Here is a 22,039-nt window from a genome sequence, read left to right on the forward strand (position 1 = left end):
TACTCTATGGCATGCTGGGCTACTGCACACTCAGGGGAAAAAGCAACCCATGCCAAAAACCACTTCTTAAAATGTTTTGCTATGTTCGGACTACCACAACAGGTCAAGACTGACAATGGTCACTGTTTTATAAGTAAAACATTAAAAGAATTCTTCCAGGGGCTGGAGAGATGGCTCAGTGGTTAAGAGCATTGCCTGCTCTTCCAAAGGTTCTGAGTTCAATTCCCAGCAACCACATGGTGGCTCACAACCATCTTTAATGAGGTCTGGTGCCCTCTTCTGGCCTACAGACATACACACAGACAGAATATTGTATACATAATAAATAAATAAATAAATAAATATTTTTTAAAAAAAGAATTCTTCCAGAAATGGAATATAGCCCATATTACCAGGATCCCATACAACCCGCAGGGTCAAGCGATTGTCTGAAGACATCATCAATATTTCAAAGAGATCCTTATAAAACAAAAAGCAGAAGTCTCCCCCTATTTACAACTGCAAAAGGTATTAATTAACCATCAATATTTAAGTTTTTCAAAAATAAGATGAAGAAAATAGATTCCAGAAACATTGGGGATCCCTACCAATGAGGCCCTACCTAAAGGTTAGGTAGAAGAATCCTCTCACTAACCAATGGAGGGGCCCAGATCCCTGTTGACACAGGGCCAAGGATATGGATGTGTCTTCCCAAACAGAGGGAAAATGCCTATATGGCTACCCACTCATAACTTAAAATTTCTCCCATCCCGTCAGGACAATGGGGAAGACCAAGATGACCAATAAGGAAAGAAAGAGATTATGGTGGACAATTCAAACACAAGAAAAGAAAAATCACCACTGCCCAAGGGAGATTGACCCTTGAGGAAAGTTTTGCCTGTTTACCTATTTCAGATGGCCCTCCCGGCAGTAATCAAGTTAATTCTTCTCAGGGAACTGTAGAATATGGCATTTAAATAAATTAGGGTTCTGTTGGCATGAGACACAATTGCTCCTGGCAGCACCAATCTATTCCTGAGAGAATGTTGAGCACTAAAGACACTTCTTTGCCAAACTGGCCTTTGGGCAAGGAATTGCCCATGCCTTTACCACTGACAAAATGCATGGTGTCCGGATAGGACAAGCAGGATACAAGGAAAAAAGACTGTCAAACTTGCCAAGACAGGGTAAAACAGTTTTGAAAATTTTCCTGTCTCTGAAAATGGTTTGTCAGTTACGCTAGGTTTTAGCCAAAGTTGGTTGCCCTAACATTGCAAATCAGACTTTGGGTGATTTCCCAGGTAGCTAGTTGTCTCTGTCATTTGTTACACATTTTGGAAGTTTCTTGATGGCACTTCCTGTTTACTCAAGTAATATTATTGCCCTTCTCAGGTCTTCAGTGGGGTTGAAGACTAGATAGTTGTAGTTACTTTCCTCTCATGACTTGGCCAAGCTATTTCTAATACAAGACTTAGACTCCTTAGGATAGGATGATTATTGAAACATTTAGCATATGTTTCTTGCTTGATATTGCTTATACTGGCTGTAGTTCTAATTTTTATACTTGATATTTGTTCTTATTGTATGTAGTTTTGTATTAGGGTGACCATGTTCTGCCATCTTTACTGAGGTATTTCCTATCTGGCCCCCAGTGCTGACTCTGTTGCATGTGTGTTTTGGGCAGTGGCATGCCTTTGGAAGGGCCCACCAAGAGCATCCACTCCACCCAATTCCTGTTCACTTTGCGTGTGTTCATACATGAAACTTAAATGTTATAATTGTCTGTCCATTGTATCTCATTTCAGACTACAGAAACAGTAAATCTCATGTTTTAAATTGGTATGTACTTTTAAGTCTCTTACAACAATATGATATATTTAATCCAACCCTGATTTAAAATATATTAAGCTGTTCTCTACTATTGTCAGTTCTGCCGTTAACCTTCTATTGAAAGTAGTTTTTTCTTCTTCCTGTTTTTTTACGAGTGTAAATTTTTTTTTGTGGTTTTTCGAGACAGGGTTTCTCTGTGGTTTTGGAGCCTGTCCTAGAACTAGCTCTTGTAGACCGCCTGCCTCTGCCTCCCGAGTGCTGGGATTAAAGGCATGCGCCACCACCGCCCGGCACGAGTGTAAATCTTACCTGTTAAGAGCCAGTACAGTCAAGCTTGAACCCAGCTCTCCAGGCAGATTCTATACTGTAGTTATACCTGATAAACAGCCCTCAACTGCTCAGAGATCTGGGGAATATAGCATTTAAATATTTAATTATTAAAATACTTTTTATAACAAAAAGAGACAATTTGGCATCTAGCAGTATTCTACTTCCTTCAAAGAAGGCAGAAGACAAATGGGCATAGAACAACGTCCATTTGCAATTTGCTTCAACTGCCAAGCACTGACCACTGGGAAAAACTGCCTTTCATCCAAACTGAAGATCTCCGGACATGGACAGAATCACTGGAACTGACAACCTAGCTGCTCAGGTCAAGGTAGGCTTGTCTTCCTACAGATTTCTTAGCCCATAGGATCTTCCGGAGCCTGGCAGGCCCTGCGATAAACAACAAAAGGCAAAGACGACTTTCAGTGACCATGGAGGACCCTGAAGAGTAGCTCTAGGTGCCAATCAAGTAAATTCTCTGTCTTTTTTTTTAATCAATAACTCAAGTAAAATTTCATCCTTTTCAAAGATATCTGATGCAGTTTGACAGCTGAGAGGTTCTGTCAGTTTAAAAGGACAACCTAATCAAACAAGTTTCAGTAAAATATAAATACAGATACAAGCCCTGTAAATTATAAAGGTGTGAGGATAAATGCAAGTTAACAAATTTCTCTTTCACACTGCCTTCCATAGTCTTAAAAATACTTTTCATTGTGCAAAAATATCTGTCACAATTATGTTGATATAAATATGCTACAGTTTATACAATGTATATGTCTAAAACTTCTGTTTTCACAAACTCAAAATATTCTTTTGAGTTCCAGGGAGCTGAATTGAAGGATTCACCTTAAACAGATCAGATACACCTGCCGCTCAATTCTCTGGTCCTAATTTTCTTTTCCTAAACGTAACTTTGTCCTCTGTTCTGCCAATAACTTAAACAGGTATAAAAGACACCAGATATTTCCATACCACAAAGACTGGACAGGAAAAACGGACCAGCTACGCCAGGATGTGGCCCGGCTTTCTCAGGTTCCCCCCCACCTCAGACAATGCCTACAAAAAAAGCAGTCTTGAGAATCCACTGCCCCAATTCCTTTAATCTGTTGTACCTAAACTCCCACCTTTTTATTATAAAAGAGATGGGAATGTAATGGTCTGCTCTGTCCCTTTAAGAGACAAGCAACGCCCATTCCCACCCCCAACCATCAAGGTAAGCTGATCTTTAGTTTCCAGCCTGAGTCCCTTCCTCTTTCCATCTCCCTCTCAAAGAGGCAGCTTCTGTCTCTCCCTTCTCCCCACTTCTCCCCTTCCCCCCTCTGCTCCCTCCTGCTCTTCTCCCCTTTCCTTTCTATAACCCACTAAATAAATATCCAACCTCACCCTGCATGGTATGCCTCTCCATGTCTCTGTCTCTCGCCCTCTGCGTGGCTCCTTGCCCGGGACCAGCCACCTTAGGAGATCTGCGGCATGGTTTTGTGCTGTGCCCATCTGTCTGTCTCTCCTAGTAGGACTCGCTGCCCCTCATGGCCCACTGCAGCCATTTGGGGAACTGCGCCGTCTCTGTCTGAGACTGGCTGCTGTCAGGACCCAATGCCCACTGCCACCGCTTGGGGACCTGCAGCATTTTTACTTAATCAATTTAACTCTTCAAGAAATCACTGGGAGGAAATCACAAGAAATCTCTGCTTGGGTGGTACTTTGCAACCAAACCTTAATGCACCTAGCTCTTAGGACTACTTAATTCCCAAAATGATACCTGGTGGGCTTGTTCCATGGGGCTCACCCTGTTTACATCTAGGTGCCTTTAGGATTCTGGGTGCTAGTTAGACTAGTCCCCAGACTGATTTACTGTATAAACTCTGAATTTTTCACCAGGCTATGACAACCACTTCTGTTCCCCTAGAATCACCAAGAGGGAGCCCATTACTGCACTCACCCTGAGTGTCTAGTTGGGGGCCAGCCTGGAGGGACTGGAGACTGGAAGGACAGCTTCAGTCACTCAACAACAGCATTATTCCAACCCGTAAGAGCATAGACTTTGACATAGGGAGAATGGAAAATGCAATTTCCCATTTATAAGACTCCCTGACCTCACTAGCTGAGGTGGTCCTGCAGAATAGGTGTGGTTTAGGCCTCATCTTTCTCAACAGGGAGGGCTTTGTGCAGCTCTAGGTGAAGAAGGTTGCTTTTATGTAGATCATTCAAAGCAGTTAAAGACTCCATGACAAAAGTTAGGGAAGGCTTGGCCAGATACAAAAAAGAAGGCAAAGCTAACCAAAGCTGGTTTGAATCTTGGTTTAATTCTTTACCCTGACTAACAACTGTAGTAATAAGGGCAGCGGCAGGGCTATGTCCCCAAAACCCCAGCCGCCTGCTTGGCTAGCTTATGCCCCGAAATAATTACACGGAAACTGTATTCTTTTAAACACTGCTCTGGCCCATTCCTATCTAGCCTCTTCTAGGCTAATTCTCACATATTAATTTAGCCCATTTCTAATCATCTGTGTAGCGCCCCTAGGTGCGCTTACCGGGAAGATTCTAGCCTAAGTCCATCCTGGGTCGGAGCTTCATAGTGTGCGTCTTCCCTGGAGCAGGTAGCATGGCGTCTCTCTGAATCGTCTGCTCAGGAGAGGAGAGCTGCGGAGTCTGAGCTCACTTCCTCTTCCTCCCGGCATTCTGTTCTGTTTACTCCACCCACCTAAGGGTGGGCCTATCCAATGGGCCTAGCAGTTTCTTTATTGCTTAGCCAATGAAATCAACAGATTGATATATGACACTCCCACATCAAACAACCTTAATTTCCATTACATTGGAACCACTTCTTATTTTACTCGTAATACTCACTTCTGGCCCTTGCATACTTAACAAACTCACTCAGTTTATAAAGCAAAGGCTGGGAACCACACGTTTACTGGTCACCCTCCTCCAACACCAGGCCGTGACACAAAATGGTTATCAAAATTAGGAAGTGGCACAGGAACCATGGTACCAACCTTTACTTGGGGACCAAATGGGATTAAGGGATAGTGGGGTCCCATAATTGGCCCCCTAGTAACATATCAGAAGGGGGGAATGTGAGGGTTAAATTTTAGCTAAACTAAGACTACCTCTCGTATGCCCTCCCAAATTCCTGAAACGAGTTGAACTCCACCCTGGGTAAGGCTGATAAGGATAGGATTGATGACAGTCACTAACTACACGGCTAATGACAGCTATTAATCACATGCCTCAACCATGCCTGATGTAATTTTAACTACTTTAATCTTCAATTCTGTCTTTCCCCTCTGTAATAATTTCAATCACAAATAAGGCTGATACTTCTGGGTTCTAGGGGCCATGCATGTGCAGACAAGCCCTCAGGCAGAAGTGCCTAATGGCCCCCAGGGCTGTTAAAGGGCCCAGCGTGACCCACGTGCATCCACTTATGACTCAGCTAAGCCCTCGCGTTGTGCGCATGCGTGGTTACCTCATCCACTTACGACTCAGCTAAGCCCTCGCGTGTATGCGTGAGCCTTGTCATCTGTGTATGGCGTAGCCATGTCAACCCCCTGTGCTAGACAGCTTTTAAAAGCTGGACACGCCATTTTCATTTCTCTCTTTCTCTGTACCCTGACTTCCCCAGGCCTGTACACGCCCCCTCTAATAAACTCCTAAGCGGGTTTGTTGCGTGTTCCGTGTTTCCTTCTCACTCGCACCAGGTAATTTCACCCTCACCATAACCAGTCAGGTTAAACTGACCTTAAGGATTTCTTGAAGGCCTACTGCCTCCCAATTCAGCCACCCTGGGTGTGGGAGGGAGGGGGCATGCTTGTTCACCGGACTAGCTTACCCCTGAAATAACCACACAAAAGCTGTATTAATTGAAACACTGCTTGGTCATTAGCTCTAACTTCTTATTGGCTAACTCTTACATCTCAGTTTAACTCATCTCTATTAATCTGTGTATCGTCACATGGCAGGGGTTTACCGGGAAAGATTCTAACCAGCGTATGTCTCAGACAGAGGAGCCATGGCCTCTCTCTGACTCTCCTTTTTTCCTCCCAGAATTCAATTTTGTCTTCTCTGCCTAAGTTCTGCCCTATCAACTATAGTTCTGCCCTATCAACTAAGCCAAGGCAGTTTATTAAATAACCAATTAAAGCAACACACAAACAGAAGGAACCACACCTAGATCCAAGAAAAGCCGCAAGCTGACACCACCCAGGGATGGGCTAGCATCTAAGGGGAATTACCTGGCATTCCGAACATTCCAACCATTAGATAAGATTAGATAAGATCACCAGATGTCCCTGAGCCCAGCACACACACACACACACACACAATCTATTCCCTTACACTAGACACCCAGGTAAATGTCAGCCAATCAGGGGTCTTGAACCGTGGAAACCCCTCAAAGCCTACTATGATAAAAACCCCACCCCAACTGAGCTTAGTCTCTTCGTTCTCACTGCTGTGTTGGACAGATGGAGGGTCCAATCTTAAGCTTGAATAAAGCCTCTTTGCTTTCGCATATGAGTGTGAACTTGGGTTTTTTGGGGGGACACTGTGGTCTGGGCATTATAAAAGGACCTAAGAATTTACTGAATAGAGCCAAGCCTCAGCAGGTCTCAAATCCTTCTCACAGTCACTTGACAATGAGGAACCTACCTGACTCCATTTTGAAGGCAGAGGCTACTGTATTGTTAAAAATAAGTTTCCATTTACTGTAAGAACTGAGTTTCTATTTCCTGGAACTTGACCTGCCCCATGACCTTCACTTGTTTTCTTAGTGGCCCAGCTAGGAGCATCTCAGGAGCATCACACTCGGGAGCAGTGTGACCAGAGGCTGTGATCTCATTGAAAATGCAGCAAGCACATCATTAAGAGCAATGTGGTGTAACTGTAGGTGTTGTGCTTTCCTGTCGCTTTAAGGGACAAGCCACGCCCACTCCCATTACCTCTGACCTGCCCACGCCATCTTGGGCCCTTCCTTTTCTGCTTCCTTGATGTGCGTGATTTTTATTATAAGGAAGACCTGGGAATGTTATGGTTTTGGTCCCTTTAAGATACAAGCCACACCCATTCCCCTCCCCATCTGCTGAGGCAAGCTGATCTTCAGCTTCCGGCCTGAGCTCTTTCTCTTTTCCATCTTCCTCTTGGAGAGGCAGTTTCCCTTCTGCCTCTCTCCCCACTTCTCTGCTTCCCCCTTCTCTGTCTCTTTCTCCTCTTCTCTCTCTCTCTCCCTCTCTCTCTATCCCCCCCTTTCACCCTTCCTCCTCCATAACCCCCTGAATAAACATTCAACCTCACCCTGCAGGTCGTGTCTATCCATATTTCTGTTTTCTGCCCACCTGCCATGTGTCTCCCTGCCTGGGACCAGCCATTGCTCGGGGACCAGCAGCTGTCTCTGCCTGGGGCCCACTGCCTGCTGCCACATGGCCCGCCACCACTGCTCTGGGACCAGCAGCTGTCTCTGCCTGGGACTGGCTGCTCCCAGGGCCTACTGTCTGCCGCCACATGGCCCGCCACCACCACCACCGCTCAGGCCACCACTGCTCTGGGACCGGCAGCCATTTCTGCCTGGGACTGGCTGCTCCCAGAGCCCGCTGCCTGCCACCGCATGGCCTGCTACCACCATTTGGGACCTACAGCATTTCTGCTGCCTACTGCCGCGGGGATCTTGCAGCATTTTTTAAAAAAGAATAACAGTAGGCTTCTCTCCTGCCCACCAGTTCCTGAATAAATACTCAGAGGCTTAATATTACTCAATGCTTGCCCCATGACAATGGCAATGGCTTATTACTAGCTTGCTCTTATATTTAAATTAACCCATTTCTATTAATCTATGTCTTGCCATGTGGCCATGGTGTTACTGGCTTGCTGGCATCTTGCTTCTCCTGCTACTGGCTTCCCCTCAACTCAGAGCTCCTCCCTGTACCTCCAGCTGGCTTTCCTGCCTAGTTATATTCTGCCTGGCTATAGGCCAATTAAGCTTTACTTATCAACCAATGAGAGTAGCACATATTCACAGTATACAGGAAGTATCTCACATCAATATAGAGAGGTGTGTGGCAGGGCATTCCTGTAATCCCAGCACTGAGGAGGGTAAGTGTGATTATTTTGCTGACCTTCCCTATTACCTGGGTACCCTGCCCCTTTAAGAGACAAACTCCACCCACTCCCTTCCCCACCTCTCACCCCCACCTCTCCAGCCTGCTCTCCCTCTCTTTCAGTCCTTTTTCCGAAGTGGTAACTACTGCCACCCTTCTCCTTTCCCCTTCCCTCCTTCCTTTCCCCTCCATAACCCACCAAATAAACTCTATACCCAACTCTCTCTCTCTCTGCATGGAGTATCTGTCTGTCTCTCGCCCACCACGGTCTCCCACCTGCCAAGGGGATCCACTGAGGCCTGGGGGACCCCCCTCTGCCCAGCTGAGGCCTTGGGTATCTCACTGCTGCCCCTCCTGGGACTGGTTCCCCCCACCACCATATCTTTATAAAGAATAACAGTAAGGCATGAAGATCAAATGTTCAAGGCCTGCCTGGGCTGCACGGTGAGACCCTGACTCAGACCAGTGCTGGGATGTAGCCCAGTGGCAGCCTGCTGCCTCGCCTGTATAGACCCCTGGGATCATACCTAACACTTTAAAAAAGAAAAATGTCGATTCCCCGACGGGGAGCCAAAAAAAAAAAAAAGAAAGAAAGAAAAATGAATTAAAGCCAAAAAGAAACATGGACAAGCATCTGATGCCTGGGCTGGTTTATTTTTCTTCCCTGTGTCATTCAGTGGCTTCCTCTGGCTTCCTTGCTACACCGGCTTTCCTGAGGAGAGGAGCCACCCACCGTGAGCTTGGGGGGAGTCCACCTCACACAAGGAGGTCTAGGCCACAGACTCCCCCAGACTCTGGCGGGCAATGGCAGCAGCAGACCGCACATCACCGTAGCTGAAATTGTGGCCAATCAGCAGGTCTCCCTGAGCGATGCCACTGTAGCAAGTGTCCTCAGGAGCTCTGGGGTGCTGGGGGCTGCCCCTCTCCAGGGTGGCCTGGAGAAGGCCTCGCATCCTTCTGTTCTCCTTGGCGGTGGACTCCAGAACCATTTCAAGCTCACCTTCCATTTCTCTGGAGAAGAAAACAAAAAGGAGGAGGTGGGTTGAAAACAGCCCAACTGAGAAGCAAGTCAGGGGCTGGGAGTTGGCTCAGTCAGTCAAGGACCTGAGTGTGGATCCTTGGTCTTGCTGGTCCACTGGTCTAACCAGATGGAGAGGCTGGGTCTAGAGAAGAAAGCGGGGGAGAGTGACTGTGGAAGACTTTGATGTCAACTTCTGGTCTCCACGCACATGTGTAAACACAGACAGATAGACAGATAGATGAATGGACGGACACACGCACATCTTTTGAAAAAGAAAAGAAATTCCAATAGCGCATATGAGCCTTGAAGCAGTCAGACCTCCAGTGACAGATGCTTCCAGTCCAAGAGCCAGGACAACGTAAAACAACTCCAGTGTCAGCCACACCCAAAGACATCTCAACTCCTGCTAACCCAGATCCACTGACCAGAGAGCTCAAAAGCAGCCATGGCACAGTGGTGGCTGGCAGCTGGTGGCAGCAGAGAGAGCAGACAGACCCGTCCACACACTGAAAACGGACAGACAAAACTTTCCAACCAACCAGAACCAGGCAGGTGAGCGACATCCTGCAATTTGCCCTGGATAGGAGAATATTAAAGTCCAGTGGAACCCCCTCCACGTCCCAGACTGGGGTCCTCCAGAATAGGGCAGACTATGACTGAGCGGAGGCTCTTGCTGTTTTCCTCAGCACAGCAGTTCACCCTGACAGTCCGAGCATCTGCCTCCTGAGGTGGCCCCTCAGTCCTCAAGTTTCAGAGTGAAGGTCCAGCGTTAGACTTGGGTGGGTGGTCTGAATCTTGCTGGAGGCCTCCAGAAATGTCAAGAATAAGACCACTACCACAATTTAAAGCCAAATCTGAAGCAAGTTTTAATTAAATACAGGGCAGGTGGATAGACTCTGGCCAGGTCCATACCCGGGTTCCCAGGAAATGGCCAAGAGTCATGGTTCCCAGGCGCTTAAAAAGGCAAAACCCATAATTCACCACATCTCCCCTCAGGTCCAATCAGGGACAGGCATACATCCTGAAATATGTCCTGTCCATGCACCTCCTGGCCACCCGTGATCAAGTATATCTGATGCTGATGGGCCAAACAAACATTGAACAAACAGCAACTTATTCTTACCTGTCTCAACTGCAAACAGAACCCTCAGCCTGCACGGGGTATTTCTCCTGTTTTAGTTTCACAAAGGTTGCTGAACCAAAACCTCAGGGCTGAGAAGGTCCAACACTGAGCATAGACGAAGAGATAACTAAATAGAAAAGCTAAGCAGAAAACAGACAGACAGACAGACAAACCACTGAAAATGTAGACCAGAAAAGCTAATAGTTGGAAACTTTGAAAGGTGCCAAGTATAGGGCTCAGCAAGAGGATCTGACCTCTACCTAACCTGAGTTCCACAGGGACACTGAGAAGCAACGAGACAGTCACTTTGTGTGTGTGTATGTGGAGTGTGTGTGTGTGTGCGTGTGTGCGTGTGTGCTTCTCAGCAGTGTGGTGTTGCATGATCTCAGCATTCAGAAGGCTAAGGCGTGAGGAGCACTCAGAAGGCTAAGGCGTGAGGAGCACTCAGAAGTTCAGGGTGAGCCTTTATCCCAGCACTCGGGAGGCAGAGGCAGGAGGATCTCTGAGTTCAAGGCCAGCCTGGTCTACAGAGTTGAGTTCCAGGATAGACAGGTCTACACAGTGAGAACCTGTCTCAAAACAAACCAATAGCCCAGAGGGATGATGTCTGAAATTTTCCTAGCTCTAAAGAAAGATGTAACATCCCAGAGTCCAAATAACATAGTATTATTTATACTCAGTAGATAAATAAGAAGAAACTTTGAACATGCAGCAAAACTGCAGAATATAAAGTGATAGAAAAGCGGGGTTTGTACAGGTTTTTTTTTTTTTAAAAAAAATGTTATTTTTTACCTTTATGTATATAAGTGTTTTGTCTGCTGTATGCCTGTGCACCACATGGGTGCCTGGCCCCAAAGGAGAAGTATTTTTTGAGACAAGATCTCAGATAGCCCAGGCCAGCAGCACAATGTTCAAAGATGACCTTGAACTCCTGATCCTCCTGCCTCCACTTGCCAAGGTAACAGGCCCGGGACACCACACTCAGCAGGACAGGAGGAAGAAAGAGAAGGGTGGAGGTGGTGTTTTGAATAAGAATGACCCCCATAGGCTTACATGTTTGCAAGCTTGGTCCTCAGCTAAAGAACTGCTTGGAAGGATTAGGAGGTGTGGCCCTGTTGGAGAAGATGTGACACTGGGGGCAGATTTCAAGGTTTCAAAAGCCTCCCACCCCACCTCTCTCTGTCTCTCTCTGCCTTCTGCCTACAAACATAGCTCCCATGCCCGTGTGTATGTTACCATGTTCCCCACCATGGTGATAATGGACTAACTTTCCAAATCTGTAAGTCAGCCCCAATTAAATACTTTCTTTTATAAGTGTTGCCATGGTCATAATGTGTCTTCACAGAGATAGAATAAGATAATGGACCACCTATTTTTAAAAAATGATAACTCAGTATTGTTGGCATGTGTAGCCTGGGCTACAGAGTATCTAAAAACAAGCAAACACTACACACACACACACACACACACACACACACACACACACAAAGAGAGAGGGAGAGAGAGAGAGAGAGAGAGAGAGAGAGAGAGAGAGAGAGAGAGAACAACAATGGGAACAGGGGCTGGAGAGAGAGGTGGCTCAGTAATTCTGGGCTGTGGCATCACTTGCTGTGGAATCGTGAGGCTGGGTGCTTGGATCCCAGCCTCGAGTAAGAAGGCAGGCACCCAAAACACACACACGTAACTCTAGCTCCCAGGGTGGCAAAAGATAGTGGATTATGGGGCTGGCTGGCTTCCAGTCTAGCTGAGAAAATGCAAGCACCGGGATCCCAGAGAGACCCTGCCTCAAAGGAGCAGTGTGAGAGGAGGGCACCCGAGGTGCCCTTCTGGCTGCTGCTTGCTCATGTGTGCAGACTCACAACCTACCGTTTCTGCTGCAGCGCCTCATCCAGGACCTCTTGCTTTTCCCGCAGCATCCGCTGCAGGTGCTGCATCTCCTTCTGGTACTGAGCTGCTTTGCCAGCAAAGTCCTCCTGCTGTTCCATCAGGCGGTGATGGATGTCCCCCAGCTTCAGAGCAGCCTGTTTCTTGTACCCCTGCAGGGAAGAAATTCAGTGAGCAAGCCTCCTGCCTCTTGGAAGTCAGTGCTCACGGGCTGGATGTGTGTGCCTCAGACAACACTGAGCTGGAAGGCAAGCCTAGATTTTAAAAGCACTGAATGACCATGCACAGCTGGAGCTTGGGTAGAGCGCCTGCCTGGCATTCACACAAAGCCCTAGACTCGGTCCCCAGCAATGTGTGAAACTGGGTAATCCCAGCACTCGGGAGGCAGAGGCAGAAATGAGTCTGCGGTCACCTGGGCTACATAGTGAGACTCTGACTCCAGAAAACAAAATAAAAATGATACAAAAGAATTTCATATTAGAGTACTACTCAGCAGTAAAAAACAAGGACTTCTTGAATTTTGCGTACAAATGGATGGAAATAGAAAACACTATCCTGAGTGAGGTAAGCCAGACCCAAAAAGAGGAACATGGGATGTACTCACTCATATTTGGTTTCTAGCCATAAATAAAGGACATTGAGCCTATAATTCGCGATCCTAGAGAAGCTAAATAAGAAGGTGAATCCAAAGACAAACATCTAGGCATCCTCCTGAATATTAACCTTTATCAGGCGATGAAAGGAGACAGAGACAGAGACCCACATTGGAGCACCGGACTGAAATCTCAAGGTCCAAATCAGGAGCAGAAGGAGAGAGAGCACGAGCAAGGAACTCAGGACCGCGAGGGGTGCACCCACACACTGAGACAATGGGGATGTTCTATCGGGAACTCACCAAGGCCAGCTGGCCTGGGTCTGAAAAAGCCTGGGAAAAAACCAGACTCACTGAACATAGCGGACAATGAGGACTACTGAGAACTCAAGAACAATGGCAATGGGTTTTTGATCCCACTGCACGTACTAGCTTTGGGGGAGCCTAGGCAGTTTGGATGCTCACCTTACTAGACCTGGATGGAGGTGGGTGGTCCTTGGACTTCCCACAGGTCAGGGAACCCTGATTGCTCTTCGAGCTGATGAGGGAGGGGGACTTGATGGGGAGGGGGAGGGAAATGGGAGGCGGTGGTGGGGAGGAGGCAGAAATCTTTAATAAATAAATTAATTAATTAAAAAAAGAAAAACACATATCATCTATGTAACATCTGTAACTCCAGTTTTAGAGGGTCTGATGCCCTCTTCTGGCCTCTATGAGCACTGCATTCATGTGGACTAACAATTTAAAATAAAGTCTTTAAAAATACAAAAAAAAAAAAAGAAAAGAATTTCAGGTAAAGTCCTGAGAGATGGCTCAGAGGTTAAGAGTGCTTACATACTTATAGAGGACCCATGTTCAGTTCCCAGCACCCCTGTGGGCTGCTCAAAACCACCTGTAACTCCAGCCCCAGGGGATCCGACGCCCTCCTCTGGCTTCCAAGGGCACCTACACTCACGTGCTCACTCCCACACACACACACACACACACACACACACAATTAAAAACAAAATAAAATCTAAGGAAAACCAAATTTCTAATCTGCATTATATCTGATTTTTGTGGGATTAATATACTAAAAATGAAAATGAAACATAAAATATCTATCGCAGAACTAATTGGATGTTTTCACAAATTAATCTACTTCCGCAATTTTTATTTGTTTGTTTTGTTTTTGAGGCAGGGCTTTGAGCAGCCCAGGCTCAAATCCCGTAAATAGCTGAAGGTGACCATGACCTCGGGATCCTTCTTGTTCTACCTCCCGTACTGGGATTACAGATGTGCACCATCCAATCCAGCTTTAGGCAGTGCCAAGGATCAAACTCAGGGACTCGTGCATGCTGGGCCTAGCACCTATGCCTCCATTTTTCACGGACAATCCTTCCATCAACTGTCAGCTTAAAAAAGAACGTTCACTGCCATCAACGCTGTTTCTCTTTACCAAAGATGTCTCATGTAGGAGCTCAGTGTAGCTCAGTGGCAAGGTGCCTGCCTGGCACACAAGTGGTTCTGGGTACAAGCCCTACTAAGAAATACAATAAAATACAAGCCCTACTAAGAAATACAATAAAAGGATAAAAAGTTGGCTTGTCACCTCTCCTTCCATGTAACTCAGGTCCTCAAGTATCCCCTATGCCTTTTAAGTAATATTCAAGGCTCTAACCACTGAGCCATCTCTCCAGTCCCTCTAGCCATCTCTTAAGGCAGCGTAAATATGAAAACTGACCATCAGGCATATGTTAGGATACCAGTGCTATGGGAGTCATGTATCTCAATCTCTGACATCAGTTTAAGAAGTGCTGAGAGGGGCTGGCGAGGTGACTCAGTGGGTAGGATCCTTGCTGCCTGACGACACCTGAAGCCCTGAGTCTGATCCCAGCAAACCTGCATAAAGCTGGAAGGAGAAAAATAACTCCACCAAGTTGTCTTATGACACCCATGCATACTGCATGCAGCCAAGGCACACATGCATCACACACAGACACTGAATACAAAAAAGTTTTAAAATCAAATCTTGGGGCTGGAGAGGTGGCTCAGCAGTTAAGAGCTCTGTCTGCCTTTGCAGAGGACCCGAGTTCAATTCCAAGTGGCTAACAACCATTCTTAACTCCAGTTTCAGAGATAAGACACCCCCATACGCAGAAAAGATACTTACACACATAAAACAAAAGTGAATAAATACAAAAAAAATAGCCAGAATGTCGTGGTGCATGCCTTTAATCTCAGCACTCAGGAGGAAGAGGCAGGTAGATCTCTGAGTTCAAGGCCAGCCTGGCCAAAGAGAGAGTTCCAGGACAGCCAGGACTACACAGAGAAACCATGTCTCAAAACAAAAAAATAAAAACAACAACAAAATAAAAATACATCTAGGAGGCTGGAGAGATGGCTCAGTACCAAAGAGCATGGGCTGTTCTTCCTGAGGACCCAGGTTTAGCTCACAACCGTCTCTAAATCCAGAGTTCAGGAGATCTGCTGTCTTCTGACTTCTGCGGGCACCAGGATGCTCATGGTGTACATACACTCAGCAAACACTCATACACATAAAATAAAAGAAGGTCTCTTTAAAAAAAAAACTGGGACCGGACGGTGATGGCACACACCTTTAAGCAGATCTCTGTGAGTTCAAGGCTAGCCTGGTTTACAAAGTGAGTTCCAGGACAGCTAGAGCTGTAATACAGAGAGACCCTGTCTCAGAAAACAAAATGAAACAGAACAAAAAGAACTGTGTACAGCTTTTACATTTTCAGGTTTTTAAAAAAAAAACTTTTTTTTAAAAAAAATAATTTTTAGGTTGGAGAGATGGTTCAGCAGGTCAAAGCATTGGCTGCTCTTCCAGAGATCCCCTGTTCAATTCCCAGCAACCACATGGTGGCTCACAACCATCTATAAAGAGATCTGGTGCCCTCTTCTGGCCTGCAGGCATACATGCAGGCAGGACACTGTATACATAATAAACAAATCTTTAAAATGTAAATACTTTCGTAGTGATATCACTTAAGCACTGAGCCAGCAGACTTCCCTGTATTTTTTTTAAACAAATAATTGCATGGTGTTTCATTATGCAGCAAACCACAGCTTACCTGAGAGGGACAAGGTACTGTCTGCCAGCAAAGTCCGGCACAGTTTTTCTTCCCGTGTGAGACACACAGACCCCCTCGGAAGCCCCTTTCCCACGGGGAGACATGCACTGACAGCTGCTTACCTTCACCCTCTCCTCCAGCTTCCCCAGGCGAATGTTGCCTTTCAGGATTTTGTTGAGGACTCCGTGCTTCTCACTCTCTAAACACTGAGCCTGTGGAGAGGGTAGAAACGGAAGCATTACTTTAGCTTACACAGAAAGTCCTGTGAACTGCTCTGGGTCTTAGCCCACTGGCATACCACCTGCCCAGCATTCGCGAGGCCCCAGGTCCAATCCCTAGCGCCCTCCTCCCCCTGCACACACTACAGAGAACATTCCCAGTCACAAAGGAGCTCACTACCTGAGAGAGGGCTGTGGGCAGAGCTGGGACAAGGACTAAGGACCAACAAGGATGGGGACCACACTGGGCATCTCTCCTAGGTACAAAAGGAGGAGCTGGGGTCCCTCAGACTAGACCTCTAAGGGCTTCAGAACACATCGCTATGCCATTGGACACAGCACTCCTGTATGTCTCCCACAGGTCCCCAGTGGCTGGCCTTGTTTGGGAAGCATGGAACCTTAAGGAGGTGGAGCCTTGCTGGAGGAAGTCTATCACTGGGGGTGAGCCCTGAGAGTTGTTAGCCTTGCCCCACTTCCAGTGCATCTTCTGCTTCCTGTGTGTGGCTGAGACGGGACCTCCTAGCTTCCTGCCCTGGCTGCCTGCTGCCATGCCTGCTGTTATGGACTCTTCCTCTGGAACCACAAGCCAGAAGAAACTCTTCCTTCCCTCAGTAGCTTCTGGCCGTGGTTCCTTCATTAGTACTCAAGGAAGAAGTGTTGGGATCACTTGTCTCATGTAATCACAACAGAACAGGAGGGAGTGATAGAAACAATACAAACACCTGACGCTCGTCTGAGACCAGCATGGCAGACAGCATAGCCAAGAGGGATGCCATCTGAAGCCAAGCAGTTGGCACTGCTCCCCAGATGGGAGACAAGCTCCCACACACCACTAAGGGTCCCAGATGCCAGAATGGAGGAGAAACGTCTGCGGTGCCTCCCTCCTAAGGCAGCCTAGTGGTGGCAGCTGGCATCTGAGGAAGGAAAGAAAGCTAATGACGTGCGCCAGCCCACAGGAAGAAGTGTCCAGCGGCAGTTCCCATGTCTACTCCCCAGACTACGGTGTCTCCCTCAGAAAGGTATAACGGAAGTAGGTGAAACCAAACAGGGCACTGAAAGTTCCATGTGACCCCTGGCCATCAGCAGACACTGCCCGGAGCAGTGAAGGCCTTTCCTAAAGACTGGGGGCGGGGGGGGGGGGAATCAAAAGACACTGGAGTGCAGGAGGGATGTGACCAGTGGGGAAGCCAATGTAGTCCTGGTCTGGGTGATACAGGACCCCAAGTGCCCTGTCAGCTCCCCAAGTTGTCACAGGGCCTTGGTATATCAGATGTCCTGCTGATGAGTTGAACCAGGCGCAGGGCAGCACCTCTGCCCACATCCAGTTCTGATTCAGTGACCTGGCTTTCAGGCCATTACAAGATCAAGCTGGCTAAACTTACAACTTCTAAATCTTTATATACAGAGTGCGGCTTCCATGATAGTTCCACACCTGGTCCATAAGGCTGAGGTATGGGTCTGAAGTGGCTACTTGAAGTTGGAAAGTATCCCGGCTGTACCACAGAAGACTGTGCCACTCTATGGCCCACGCGGGAGATGAGTTCATTTGCCAGGGATGGGGGGTCCCCGTGTGTCCTGCCATGGGATAAGATGGCTTTCTATTTACTGCGACACTGTAAGGCGGGCAGGTGCTCAGGAAGGTACTCCAGGTGAGCAGTTTTGCTTGGCACCTTCCAACAAGCTTTTGCTGGCCCTCTCAACAGCCCAGTGGGCGTGTGGCAGGAAGGGGTGCTAGGTGCAGTGACAGAAAACACCTCATGTTCAGCACTGTGGCCAGGACAGCAACTTTTCAGAGGAAGCCTCAGGCTGAAGATCTGAATGGCTTTAAGGTCAGAGTCAGGAAAGACTCAGACATTGCCAGTAAGGGGGCCTGAGAGATGGCACAGTGGATGCCCAGTGGAAGACAAGGCTGTCTTCTGTCATGCACAGTGATCCTGTGACCCTCACTCCTCACAATAGTAACCAATCACAGCTTGGAAATGGCCGGCAATGTACAATGAGATTTACTGGAGCCCTGCCAGCCACTGTCACATCATGAACAATGCCTTGTAACACTAAGTACAGAAAATACCAAGACACATCCAATTAGTGTGTTTTTCTTTTTAATTAAAAATAAGTAGCAACATTCCCTCAAGCTCCCGGCTATTTCTACGTCTTCCTCTATAAGCAAGGGCTAAAGCCTCTGCCCACTGCCCTGGGGAGGACTTTCCTAACACCCTTGATAGCCCCCACCTCTCTTCTCTGACACACATGATGTCCCCTTGGTCTCTCATCAAGACACTCATTAATATGACATGCTAGCAGCTATGATGGGGAAAAAACATGCACAGTTATATGCAGGGAAGTGCTATGTGTCCAAAATACACAGAAGAGAAAATTCAAATGAGTAAGAAGGCTTATAAAACGTCACCTGGAAGTCCGCCCCTGGGAGGAGCTTGGGGAATCTATGAGAACTTTCTGAGTGCACATGGCTTGACACAGAGAGTAGCTGTCTTCTTCGCCCACACAATCTGCTGCAGACATCTTTTTGAATCAGTGTGGGAATGTCTAGAACCGTGCCAGGTTCTTGCTGGCTGTGCGCTGCTCCAGCATCTAGGACACCAATAATTGACTTAATTCCCTTCCCTGCTACTACATCTGTAGGAGACCGCTATCTAACTCCAGGAGTCCAGTTCTCGCTCCCTCCCTCAGAGCTGGGAATCAAGCCCAGGGCCTTGCACACACGGGGCATGCACGCGACTGCCGAGCTGCCCCTCCAGCCCTGCACCTGTGATCTTCAGGACTCATCTGCTGGTGGGAGCTGTTCAGGCCATGGGGAAAGGGGTACACAGACACACCCACTGCTGTGTGATGGGCACAGCACCACCATACCTGGCCCCACAGTTCACCTTCTAGAATAACATTTGCTGTTATTTAGAAGTTCTGGCTGATTTTCTTTAAAACATGTTTTGGTTGAACTATAATCTCAGTACTTGGGAAGCAGGAGGATCGCGAGTTCGAGGCTAGCCTAGGCTATGCAGCAATACCTTGTCTCAAAAAAAAAAAAAAAGGTTTTGCCCATGGTTAAAAGATAAAATTTTGGAGAATTTCTAAGTGTGGTTAAAATACTAAACTCAGAAGATTTTATATATTTGCTTAAAAAATAGTATTAAAAAGTCACATTTACAATAAAACTTAAGTTCACAGAACATAACTTTGAGAAGACTCACCAAATATTTAAGACTGTCTCGTTCCTTGGTGACATTCTCTGCCAAGCCCACCAGGTTTGCCAGGTACTGGTGGGCAGACATCTCCTTCCCCAAGGCTTTTTCCACTTGCTTTCTGAGGCCATCGATTTTCTTTTGGTATCGCCTGCAGAGGTCCCCAGTCGTGGAAAATGAAAACAAGTGAGCCCGCGCGCAGCTTGGGTGGAGTGAATATATGTATACAGATATATGTTTAAAAACCAGTAAGTCTCTATACATATGTGTATGTGTGTGTTTATAGGTGTGTGTGTGTATAGTTTTTTAAAAATGAGATAGTCTCCCTATATAGTCCTGGAACTCACTGTGTAGACCACGTTGGCATCAAACTCACAGAGATCGCCTGCTGGAATTAAAGGCATGTGCCACCATACCATTTAATACCTAAATACTAGTAGACTTAGGGATGGGGCGTGGATTGGTGACAGACAGCTTGGCTAGTAGGTACAAGGCCCTGGGTCCCAACCCGTAACACTGCAGAATTAACCAATTAAGTGCTACTGTCCAGCAACGTACATCTTCTTTTAAGTTTTGAGAAGTAAGTAAATCTAGTATGAAGTCAGGTGTCAGGGCTGAGTCCTGATCCAGTTAACAAGACTCAAAAGCCAACGGCGCGGGCATGTACCATCTCAGCCGGCAGTGCGGGCATGCTACCATCTCAGCCAGCCGCGCGGGCATGCTACCATCTCAGCCAGCGGTGCGGGCATGCTACCATCTCAGCCAGCGGTGCGGGCATGCTACCATCTACCATCTCAGCCAGCCGCGCGGGCATGCTACCATCTCAGCCAGTGGTGCGGGCATGCTACCATCTCAGCCAGCCGCGCGGGCATGCTACCATCTCAGCCAGCGGTGCGGGCATGCTACCATCTCAGCCAGCCGCGCGGGCATGCTACCATCTCAGCCAGCCGCGCGGGCATGCTACCATCTCAGCCAGCGGTGCGGGCATGCTACCATCTCAGCCAGCCGCGCGGGCATGCTACCATCTCAGCCAGCGGTGCAGGCATGCTACCATCTCAGCCAGCGGTGCAGGCATGCTACCATCTCAGCCAGCGGTGCAGGCATGATACCATCTCAGCCAGCGGTGCAGGCATGCTACCATCTCAGCCAGCGGTGCGGGCATGCTACCATCTCAGCCAGCGGTGCAGGCATGCTACCATCTCAGCCAGCGGTGCAGGCATGCTACCATCTCAGCCAGCGGTGCAGGCATGCTACCATCTCAGCCAGCGGTGCAGGCATGATACCATCTCAGCCAGCGGTGCAGGCATGATACCATCTCAGCCAGCGGTGCAGGCATGCTACCATCTCAGCCAGCGGCGCGGGCATGTACCATCTCAGCCAGCGGTGCAGGCATGATACCATCTCAGCCAGCGGTGTGGGCATGTACCATCTCAGCCAGCGGTGCAGGCATGCTACCATCTCAGCCAGCGGTGTGGGCATGCTACCATCTCAGCCAGCCGCGTGGGCATGTACCATCTCAGCCAGCGGTGCAGGCATGCTACCATCTCAGCCAGCGGTGCAGGCATGTACCGTCTCAGCCAGCGGTGCAGGCATGATACCATCTCAGCCAGCGGCGCGGGCATGTACCGTCTCAGCCAGCGGTGCAGGCATGATACCATCTCAGCCAGCCGCGCGGGCATGCTACCATCTCAGCCAGCGGTGCAGGCATGCTACCATCCCCACATTTGTGAGGCTGATCTGGGAAGAGTGCTAGCGCTCCAGGCCAGCCTGCCCTACCATGTGGGCCCTATCACAACAAACAACAAAACAGCATTCACAGAATGGCTAGCAATGAATCAGCTAATTAAATATTAGTCTCCTAACTTTTGATTCATTTTAAAAGATATTTTTAAAAATGGGATCCCATATTAAGGTGGGAAGGGGATACACTGCTCTGTTGTATATGTGTGTGTGTGTGCATGCATGTGTGTATGCGCACAGTGTGTGTGGTATATGTATGTGTGTGGTGTGTGGTGTGTGGGTAGGTAGGTGTAGTGTGTGTGTGTGTGTGTGTGTGTGTGTGTGTACAGGTGGGGAAGGGAGGAGTAGAGGGAGGAAATGATCAATATCCAAAGTATATATACATGTATAATACAGTCAAAGAATAAAAGATATTTCAAGAAATAAATAAACGTATAAGTATTAAAAACAAAGAAAAAAGAAAGAAAACTGGGATGTAGTGGTGAAAAAACAGGCTTTGGGGAGGTGGTTAGGAGACCGTCTAGAGTCCAGGGTTGCCCTGAGGTTATCAATATCTGAAGCATATTCTTGAGAACTATAGAACCACAGAAAGGCTTTTGTTACACTTATACTCTGATATCCGTCCCTTTGGTTGTTACTTTCTATTTTATTGTCCTTATCAGAGAAAGAAAAGATAAAAGGAATAAAATGAAGATAAAAAGGAAATGAAATGCTTCTGCACATGCGCGAGCACCCACACACAGACACCCCAGGGTACCTGTTTGTCTTGCGCGTGCGCTCCAGCTCAGCCTCTAGCGCTCTGTTTCTGCTGGTCCAGCTGTTCTTCTCCAGAAGCAGACTCTTCTTCTGCACCTGTAGGGCTGTCAGCTTCCCCAGCAGCTCCTCCATCTCAGCGCTGTCTTTCTCTTCTTCCTTTTGTAACTGGCTGAAGGACAAGAAATGGCAGACACATATGT

At 47.6% G+C, this 22,039-nt stretch overlaps 1 protein-coding gene across 2 annotated transcripts in view; it reads right to left on the minus strand.

Moving 5' to 3' along the window:
- Positions 1 to 8,862: 8,862 nt before the first annotated feature.
- Positions 8,863 to 22,039, minus strand: part of Cep89 (centrosomal protein 89) — a 47,740-nt gene continuing 34,563 nt past the window's right edge. Inside the window, exons 15-20 of one of the 2 annotated variants that reach the window (XR_012911719.1) lie at positions 21,841 to 22,008; positions 19,353 to 19,494; positions 18,554 to 18,735; positions 16,048 to 16,137; positions 12,239 to 12,408; positions 8,863 to 9,239 (exon numbers count right to left, since the gene is read on the minus strand). Coding sequence is in view for 1 of the 2 variants with exons in the window: in XM_075984409.1 (XP_075840524.1) it covers positions 8,999 to 9,239; positions 12,239 to 12,408; positions 16,048 to 16,137; positions 19,353 to 19,494; positions 21,841 to 22,008 (811 nt within the window). In the remaining variant the exon portion in view is untranslated. The remainder of the gene's footprint in view (positions 9,240 to 12,238; positions 12,409 to 16,047; positions 16,138 to 18,553; positions 18,736 to 19,352; positions 19,495 to 21,840; positions 22,009 to 22,039) is intronic. The other variant, XM_075984409.1, reaches the window with a different exon arrangement.

The sequence above is a fragment of the Microtus pennsylvanicus genome, chromosome 1, assembly GCF_037038515.1.
Source record: "Microtus pennsylvanicus isolate mMicPen1 chromosome 1, mMicPen1.hap1, whole genome shotgun sequence".
NCBI lineage: Eukaryota > Metazoa > Chordata > Mammalia > Rodentia > Cricetidae > Microtus > Microtus pennsylvanicus.